A 10,108-nucleotide genomic window follows, 5' to 3' on the forward strand; every position below is an offset into this window, starting at 1 on the left:
TAGGGATACCTTCGAGGGTACAAACTCCCAGCTGTAGCCTGAATAAGTTCCGAGGCTCTAATATAGAGCACGGTACCTATAATTAAAAGGAGTATACTATTGTACTTGAAAGCTGAAAGAGTGACTCTTACATGTTATCACCACACACACAAAAAAATGGTAATTATGGCAATGAGGGTGTTAACTAACCTTTGTGGTAATCATTTGACAGTATCTATCAAGTTATCATGTTGTACGCCTTAAACATACATAAGTTATAGGTCAGTGATATCTCACTAAAGCTGGAGGGGAAAACTGGCCAAAGAAAAAAAACAAAAAGCAGCCTTCAAGGGACACACACATGCCTATAGTGCTAAATATCTAGCTTGCAGGGAGAAGTCAGACTTGAAGCTTATTTCATTTACCCTTTGTTTTCTAGATCTCAGCCATGTATTCCTCAGTAAATAAACCCGGACAGTCAGGGAATAAATCAGGACAGACTCTCAAAGCACCAGAGTCCAGCCACACCTCCATCCAAGGAGCTACTCAGAGATCCCCCTCTTCCTGTAATGATCTCTATGCTACTGTTAAAGACTTCGAGAAAACTCCAAACAGCATCAGCACGCTTCCACCAGCAGCGAGACCCAGTGAGGATCTGGAGCCTGATTACGAAGCAATACAAACGCTAAACAGAGAGGAAGACAAGTCCACCCCAGAGACCCATGGCCAGCGTGGCCTTTTCCCCAAAGAGAATGACTATGAGAGCATTGGGGACTTGCAGCAATGCCGCGACATCACCAGGCTCTAGCGAGCGGGAAGACAAGCCCGCACGACGTCTGCCGGCCGGCCGGGGGCATTTCTTCTGCGGAGGACAAGAAGCGAAAGCAACCCCTTCTCTGCGTGCTGCTCCAGTAACCTGACGACAACTGGACACATGGAGACTGTTTCCCGGGGCTGGAAACAGTGAGGTACGTACCGGGACTGCCCCCGAGCGGGCCCCAGGGCCCACCCAAGCACATCTCCCTCATGTACCCTCACCTTCTGGAAAGACCCCAGCGGTCTGTGGTTTCACCCGGTGAGTGAGGAAAGCCGAGCTGCAAGGAAGAACTGCGTCCATCAAGAACCACGATTCCAACTGCCCAAGATACTGCCATTCCCAAGAGCCAGGTTTTTCTTCCTTTCTTCCCTTTTTTGCGGTCTGCTCCTCACATTTAAATGTATGGCTTTCTTCCCCCTTGAAATCGTCTGACTTCTAATGGTTCATTCCAAGAAAATTCTCCCACAAGGCTTGGCCTTTGCCTTCAACTTTGGGGTTTCAAGATGTAAGAAACTGTGGTCGCTGGTTACTGTCAGGGGCCTGGTGCTCTTCTGAGAGCCGCACCTGGGAGAACAAGAACCCCCACAGTGGGCAGGACCGGGGCTGCCCGCGGAGCTCCTCACACCTTCCTGCCTCCTGATTTGGGCACTCTACATCAGCAGCCTCTCTCGAAGTACTTGAAGTCATTTTTAGATGCTTTATTTTATTTTTCTAGTCAAAGCGGTTCCCCTCCTTCACCCCCTACACACCCAGTATTTGAAACTCTTCAGAGCCTTTTCAGTATTTTCAATGAATATTGTGGTACTTCTATACTTGTTTCAGCCCAGAGCTCATTCCTCTGAAACAGAGAGCCTTAATCTCTATGTTGGGACACAGACCACATATCTGGACGGCAGCCATGGCGTCCGTCTCTGAAGGGCTGTGGACTTGAATGTGTATTTCTGATGACCCCTGCTGCCACACCAACAGTGTGAGATTTCATAAGTTAACTGCTACCCTAAGGTAATCTATCGAAAATTAAAATGTAAACATTTATTTTTGTTATATAAATTTATGAGATGTTTTATGTTTAATGCCTAATTTCTAGAAAGTGCCAGAAAAAAATGTATATTAACTATTTTGATTTTATGTACAATGATTTATACTCTCATTCTGAAAAAAACACCATAAAGCACATAAGCTAGATAATTACATGTAGTTGTTATCTGTTTTCTAATCAAGGGTTTAAAATATTGAAGGTTTTTAAAGACTTGACTTTTCAAATGGTACTTGGAGCCCTGGTCAAAGTCATCTGGCTCACTACAGAAATAAGTGGCATGGACATAAATGACCATTTTCTGTGATTTGTGGTGGGCAATACTGAAATATTTGAAATGGTTAAAAAAAATGGAAGAATGAAATATGACTAGGGATGGCTGTATTAACCTCATGAAGGTATTATAATTCCAGTAAGATTTAGTTACATTTTTGAGAAAATTTACAGTGGTGGATTTTCCAATCCAGTGCTTGCAAATGCAAATTGCCTATTGGGATTTTTTTTCTTCCCCTTCATTTTACAAAAATCAGTGGCTGAGATAACTCCGATTAAGAGCTCAGCCTGGTTTGAATTTAGTCATCTCTGTAGATTTTATAAGGCCAACATTGGAAAACTTGTTCACTTTTCATTTGAGAAAGGACCCTGCTATTATGCGGAGTGGCTACAGCAAGGGGCCCTTGCTTACGCTGATTTAAAAAAGAGGCAGATGTCACTGCTGTGACATCTCTGGCTTTTCAGACTGAATAACCTCACTGTTTTCACTCCTATGACAAAGGATGCAGCTGGAGGGTGAAGCATCTGGCGGACAGTAGGGACCACTGGCGTGTCCTTCCTGTCCCCTGCATTCAAGGCTTGGTTCTGTAACTGCCTGCAATTCATTTCTGCAATCGTGAAGTGAACTTTGCCAGGGTAAACTGCTCGGTTGTCATTATTTTGCAGTCAGCCTGGTCTCTCCCATGAAGACCTCACGAGCCTAAGCACAGTCATCACGGACTAGAAGGAAATGGCAGAATATGCTTGAATTTGGAGAAAGGTTATCAGTAAGGTGCCAAGGTCCTCACTCTCTAAATTCGTATCTTTCATAAGCACTGTGTTTGCCTGGTGATTTTCTTTGCTTACTTAGTATTGATGAGTTTAACCCCACAATCTCTAAACCATGGTGTTTCTTTAGCTCCTGGTGATGGCCGTGTCTCATGGCATACCTAGTATTGTGCTTGCTGCACTGATGTCCTTTATGAGCGCCTGACCACTCAAAGGTTTTCCTGTATTTCATAATGTCTTTACTTATTGCCAGGGAAGTGGATATGATCTCTAAAGTGTAAAATCATTTCTAGAGAGAAAAGTTCTGTATAAATAGTCATATCCTCTTGAAACTTCATTATCAGAATTTCCCCCAGAAGTTCTGAAATAAAGGCTATGCAATATAGCCATAAAATATGCACTGAAATCTCTCTCTTGAGTTGAGGATCTGTGCTAAGAATAAGTTGCGATTTAAAGTATGATAAGTGTATTTTAGAAGAACCTAGAAGGCCCTACAGTACAAATCCTAAAAGAAAAAGTAATAGCACAATCCATGAGGGTTGAGGGAGGGGGAAGCAGAGGAAACTTCAGGAGCAGGCCCTGCTCTCGGGACTGCTGGGTACCTTACTGAAGCATTTCCACTGATGGATCATCGTGGTTTTGACCGGATAGTACAGCATTTCATAAATTTCATCACTTTTTACTTTATTCATTGAAAATCTGTGCTAGTCTTTGGGTTGGACAAAAGCCTGTGGCTTCTTGAAAAAAAGTTTCATGTTTGGCTAAATGTTACAGTTTTTAAATGTATGAAAGGTAATTTTAATTTTTTTTTTTTTTTTACTATTCAATTTGACATCTATATTATTTGTAGTTATCATTTAGGTTATGTGAAATCTCACAAATAAAATAAGCTTTAGGAAATTTTTTTTGTTTGTTTATAAGTCAGAATTATAAACTCACCTTGCCTAAAAGTAGAATCTTTGCTATTTAGTCAGGTATTTTGAAGTTTTAGAAGAATTTTTTATGCTGCTTTTACGGTTTCTCAAATGCAGTCAGCAGGAAAGTATGACCTGTTTTATGTGAAATGTTTGAGGAAATTTTAAATTCTAGAAGAAAGCAATTTTTGCTAATATGTGGGCCACATAAATTTTTTTTCTGGCCCTGAACTAAATTACAACATTAGGTCTATTAAAGCTTTTGAAAGTACTGCTGTCCTTTGTGGTGAAAAGGCTAATTACAGATTTATCTGCCCTCAAAATCTAAGAGTTAATTTTAATTGAGTGCTAACAATAGGTAGTCCACACAAAAAACTAACATTTAATCTCGGGATGTCACTAGATCTAGTTCTTGTATTAGAATTTCATTTTTCTAATTTGAGCATTTATTTACTTTAATCAGTAACAAACTGTGTATGTGTGTGTATGTACACTATATATATATATTTACATATACACACATATACATATATAAAGTTCTGGTGCCTGACTAGTGAGGATACATCCTAATATGTATTTGGAATAGCCTATTAATGTGATGACTATTGTCATAAAAGCAGAAGAGAAAAAAAGTTATCCAATAGTTTTCATTTAGTAATTACAAGAAAACCTTCCTAAGTTACCTCATATCATGTTTCTAGTTAATAGATTCAGATTCTAAATTGCATCCATAATTCTCTCAGCTGAAGAACAGTGGTATTTTAAAATAGTTTTCTTATATGTGTGGCTTATTACATATTCCACATGACAGGAGGAAATGTAAACAGGCATCCTTCTCAGAGATCATGTGGAGAAGAGATCTGGCAGAAAGCACCAAGAGCCACGTGAGGCAGGATGGAGCCCAGCAAGGTGACCCCGACTGGGTGGCAGAAGCAGAGCCTGTTCTCACAAGGCTGCGTTTTCTTTCGCTCTCGGGAGAGTTTAGCAAGAGGTTAGCGCAGAGCCAACAAGCCCTGAGGTAGTGTTATGGACGGAGCCCAGCTCGGAGGTGGGAACGGGATCATCACAGAGCCGCAGCTCAAGAACTCAAGTAGGATTTTGTAAATGAGTAAATGACATTTTTTTGTTCAGTGCTCCTTGTACTAGTTCCTATAAGCCCGTGTGATCGAGTGATGCCATTCTTCTTTCTGCAAGTGTTGGCTTCTGGTCCCCCGCCAGCTTCCTCTGGGCTGCTGGAGGCACCGTCTTGACAGGCTTATTGTACTGTGTAATTGAGGAAAGTTAAAGTGTAATGTTTGCTGTTAATAAGTGACTGATGTGAAAAATAGGAACATGTGTCTAAATATCAAATATGGCTTTTTTTTTTTTTTTGCAGTGAAATCTATATTCCTGTCCTGTGGTAGTATTTTCTTGCTCTGTGTTGTATCTTTTCTTAACATCATTCTTGACAGTGCCATTGGACAAGCTGAACACACATAGAAAGTGTCTGACTTAAAGAGATCAGTACAGAAAACAAGCTAAATTAATCTTCATCTGAAATTATGAAAGTAAATTTTTAAAAGCCGTGGTCCAGAAGAGAACAAATATTTGTGTTTTTTTTCCCCTACTTCTCATTTCTAAGTCTGTTTACAGCCAGTCTCTGCTAGTTATAAAGTATTCACTGTTTTCCTAGGTGGTTCTTTATTGAACTAAGAAATAGTAGTTCAGATTTCTCTTAATGCCATGATTTTTATTAAAAAGGCAATCTTTAAGCATTCAGTTTGGTAATCACTTATCTTAATGCATTTAAATCAGATTTTTCTTTGCTCACCACTTATGCTATGGGTATTTTTTAAAAATGTGTTGTACTCTGGTTGTCTCAGATCACCTTATGTAATGGATTATAAAGGCTGATAAATGATCATTCTGCAAACTTCTGTGTGTTAGATTGGCAACAGTTTAATGTTACCTTGTAAACATCATGTATTATTGATGCACCTCATGTTTTCAGGGAAAGTCTGAAATATAGATAAACAAATAGGAATTTGCATTTCATTGTTCATGCATTTTTTCCTCATAAAAATAGTTTCTCAAAAAGTGACCTATTACCTCTTAGGTGGTCCTGATCAGTTTCAAAGTGCTCCTTTTGCTCAAAAATCATTCAAGACTGTGGCATTTTGACACATTGTCTCAAACGGTTTTTGTCATGGTCTAACTGTCCAATTCACAAAAGAGTGGGGAAATTGTTTCCAATACTGGGAATTTTTAAACGTCTTGGAATGTTCTCCCCTGCCTTACTCTGGTCCTTTTAAGGAGCAGGTCTGCAGCACAGGGACACAAAGCCACTCCTTCCTCCGATCTCACTTTGGTTTCTCCTGCCACGTGGTGCAGCACCAGCCCTGTTCCTCTCCCCTACCCCAGCCGCTTTCTGGTATTGGTAGGACTTCCCAACACAGCTTTTCCCATAGGGACACAATCTTCAGATCACAGATCCTCCTGCCTTCCAGCATAGAACCATGCCCCCCCCCAACCATCCAGGAAGCAAACCGCTCTGCCCAACTCATGTTTTCCTGTGTCGCAGGCTGTTGAGACAAGGCCACAGGTCCACCTAGGGAAGCAGATGCTGGGTGTTGTTTGTTATGGGCTTTGCTAAACCATCCCCATTCTTAATCCACCTCCTTCATGAGGACGGTTAGCACTAGGGGACCATGGAACAGAACTTAGAAAGTTCTAATGAGGACTCAAACTCACGGTTGCAGGGAAATCAGCACCACACTCCAATGGGGTAAGCTCACTGTCCCCCACGATGTATTGAGACTGCCTTGTGTCTCCTAAGTTCCAGTGAAGTTAAATCCTGGTAATAACAGACCCATACTTAACTGTAAAGTAGGAGGATTTTTTTTTTTGAGGAAAAACACCGCTTCCTTGTAAAAATTCATCACTTATAAACGGTGTAACATTTTTTAGCCATTTGGCCACTATATCCTCTCCCCCTCCGGAAAGAGTGCTTCTGAATTATGTTAGTTGTAACCAGTTTGATCTACTTCCCCAGGTGTCAAGGAAACAAAACATATTCGAGCATTTAGCGGTGGAGTTACCAAATATTGAGAATAATTTGGCCATTTGTAGGGAAACTGATGTTTGAAGTGAGAAACCAGATCCCTTTTAAGCACTCACCTAGGTGGAAGGGTGATACAGAGGTGGGGGAGGGGGAGGCTGTCACTTTTATATAGCTAAGGATCCAGGATATGTTTAGTTCTTTTAAACGTCACTCTAAGTCATAGTTAATTATTTGGATGGGTATTCTAGAGTGTAATTCCACCCCCCACCCCGCCAGTTAACAGAACTCATATTTGCTCATTCTTTTTACAGATTTAATTTTTAAATTTTTAAAAGTTCACCTAGTGTACCAGTTAGACACCCTTACTAGGAAATTCAGGCTAAAAGAGAGACCAGTGTTGGCCCCTGGAGCCTACAGTTCAGAACTGTTTTACTGTAAAGTCTGGCTTGGTTTTGTTTTGCTTAACTCAACAAGCTGGAAACTATGAGTTTAAAACAAACTTTCTTTTTCCCTTGTTAAGCTGAAGGAGAAAAAAAAATTAATTTTGGATGCCATTTAGGTAGTAAAGACTTTCCTGAAAGACAGCCATGTCCTTCTCTAGGTTAAGGGGCTAAAACTAAGAGCCACACTGTCTCTGAATATTCCTTTGACACATTTTTATGTTTTGGTTTTTTTGGTTTTTTGGGTTTTTTAAAGATTTTATTTATTTATTTGTCAGAGAGAGAGAGGAGCGAGAGAGAGCACAAGCAGACAGAGTGGCAGGCAGAGGCAGAGGGAGAAGCAGGCTCCCTGCTGAGCAAGGAGCCCGATGCAGGACTCGATCCCAGGACGCTGGGATCATGACCTGAGCCGAAGGCAGCTGCTTAACCAACTGAGCCACCCAGGCATCCCGACACATTTTTATGTTTTTAATGGAAAGCCCATAATGAATCTGAGATGATGTTCGTGACCTATCTTGTAAGCTTGGTTTTTTTTTTTTTTTTCTTTTTGCACTTACTTTTTGAATATATGGGTTGTTTTGTTTTGTTTTGTTTTGTTTTCTCCGGAGCCATGCTAGAAACCATTCCAAAGGGCTTCTCCACGACCACCTCCTGGCATCCTAGCAATGTGGCAGCACCGTTATCTGGGCTGGCCTCTTAGGGAGAAACTTGTGGGAAATGCCAGACAAGCTGAATTTTATGTACAAGTCCACAAGCATTTGAGAAGTCCTTTATGTCTCAGATTTCAACATTTAAAACATTTTTTCTGAGTACCAACTACATAAAATTGTAACTAAGTGACATGGGCTGGACTTCCCACCCCTTATGTCTCGGTTTGTGTGTGTCTCTGGGAAATGTATTTTCCCAGCCCCCTGTCTCCCACTCTGAGTTTGCTTAAGGCGCACACTCTAAATGTATATGTAGAAATGAAAAAGATGACCTCAGTGATTTAAATTACTTTTAGATATCTTCTTTGTAAACTCAGGAACAAGCCTGGTTTGTAAATAGCATAATATTACCAGAGCTGTAATTTGCAGGTAACTAGATACATCCTTTCAGATAGGTTTCATCTAAGACCTAATTGTTGTAATTGGGAATAGAAACTCCTCATTTTTAAAAAAAAAAGCCAACAAAAAGACTTCAGTAAAAGAATATGGCATCAGCCTATCATCTGCCCCAGAGAGCTTGTTTCTTGCCTATAGTATAGTTTTTCAACAATTTTTATGGGAGAAAAAAATGCATTTTTTTTCTTGGAAAAGTGAATTGAGGTATTGAATTAAATTCTCAGAGAGGACATATTAAAGAGAAGCATTGGATTTAGAGATGAGCTCACAGCTCTGTGGTCCCTGTTCCAGCATCAACTTTACTGTGTGACCTTGAACAAATAATTTAACTACTCTGTGCCTCGGTTTCTCCATGTACAAAATGGGGATAATGATACCAACCATTGCCTACCTCATGGATGTTATGGGGACAAATAAGATAATATAAATACAAATGCTTTGATCTCTGGAAGAAAGGTGCTATATAAATTAAAGTTGTGTTGTTTTTTAATGATCCAGTTATTACGTTTAGGGTTTAAATAATAGCAATACTGTTAGTCATGTTAAGAATAAGTTTAAAAAAATTTAATTAAATAAGTTTAATAAGTTTAATTCAACACACAATTACAATTCTCTTCTGTGGCCAAATCTTGATCATTCACCTAGTAATGGTACGTAAAGAACTAAATTTTGTTATTTGTTTTCTGTGTGCTTCTGCCCATAGTATTTCTATTCTGAATGTTCCCCAAAAGCTGGAGTTTAACTTGTAATATCTTATAGTTTACATGTAATGAACCTTATTCAAGCTATGTATAAAAGTATAATTACATGTAAATAGCAGGTACATTGTAATTAAAGGCACTTATCAAATTGTCTTTGTTCTTTTTTAAATTGCAATAAAAGTCAGTTTTATATAAAAGCTTGTTAAAATTCATCTGGCATTTGGGAATGTCAAGTATGCCCATGTAAATGCCTTTGTGCATAACCCTGGTTGTGGGATTTCAGCAGCCAGCTCACCGTGGGCCAGGAAAGACGATGTGCCTGATGACCAGGGGTGCAGGTTAGACTAGCAAACAGCAGGAAAGGCCCCGAGTTTGACTCCCAGCTCCACGATGACTTTGAGGAAGCTGTTGGACTTTTCCATACCCATTTCCACATAAAAGTGAGGGCTAACAGTATAGTACCTACTAACGGGGATGTGTTGGGGATTAAATGAGGCATTGAGCATGGTACCCAGCAAATAAAGGCTAAATGCTCTGTAAACGCAAGCAAACCCCACCATATTGATGATGATGTCTACCCACACTGCCAGCTACTCTTGTGAAGAAATGCAACCTGAGAGCAAATAAGGTCCCAGCCTGTGAGGAAAACCGCTTGATGGCTAAGGGAGATGTAACCCCAGCAGGGATCTCAGAGCAAAGAGCTTGAAATCTATGACCCTGGCTGTGCCCTTCCCTAATAACTGGAGAATGGCCTTGGGGCCAAAACGGGAAGCAAATGTTTTCTTTGGCAAGCTCCTGACTCCTTTACCTCTGGCCCTTTAACTCCTGGATACCCCAAACCCACACCTTTCCTGTTATTAGACCTCCCCCCAACACACACAACTCTGCCCTCCTCTCCGGGTCCCTTCCCTGCTCCCTCCTGCTCCACCCCTTCTGCACAAGGATACACACCCCCGTCCCAGCTTCCGCAGAACTGATCTATTTCTTTTTAAGGAACTAACTCCTCGCTGTAGTAGGTTCCTGTGCCCACTACTCCT

The 10,108-nt window shown here is 40.6% G+C and overlaps 1 protein-coding gene across 1 annotated transcript in view; it reads left to right on the forward strand.

Annotated features, from left to right (window-relative positions):
- PAG1 (phosphoprotein membrane anchor with glycosphingolipid microdomains 1) overlaps positions 1-4,280 on the forward strand; it is a 133,609-nt gene extending 129,329 nt beyond the window's left edge. The window contains exon 9 of the mRNA XM_044245396.1: positions 419-4,280. Coding sequence (XP_044101331.1) covers positions 419-787 — 369 coding nt within the window. The 3' untranslated portion in view covers positions 788-4,280. The remainder of the gene's footprint in view (positions 1-418) is intronic.
- The last annotated feature ends 5,828 nt before the right edge of the window (positions 4,281-10,108 follow it).

This window comes from Neovison vison, chromosome 4 (assembly GCF_020171115.1).
Source record: "Neovison vison isolate M4711 chromosome 4, ASM_NN_V1, whole genome shotgun sequence".
Lineage (NCBI taxonomy): Eukaryota > Metazoa > Chordata > Mammalia > Carnivora > Mustelidae > Neogale > Neogale vison.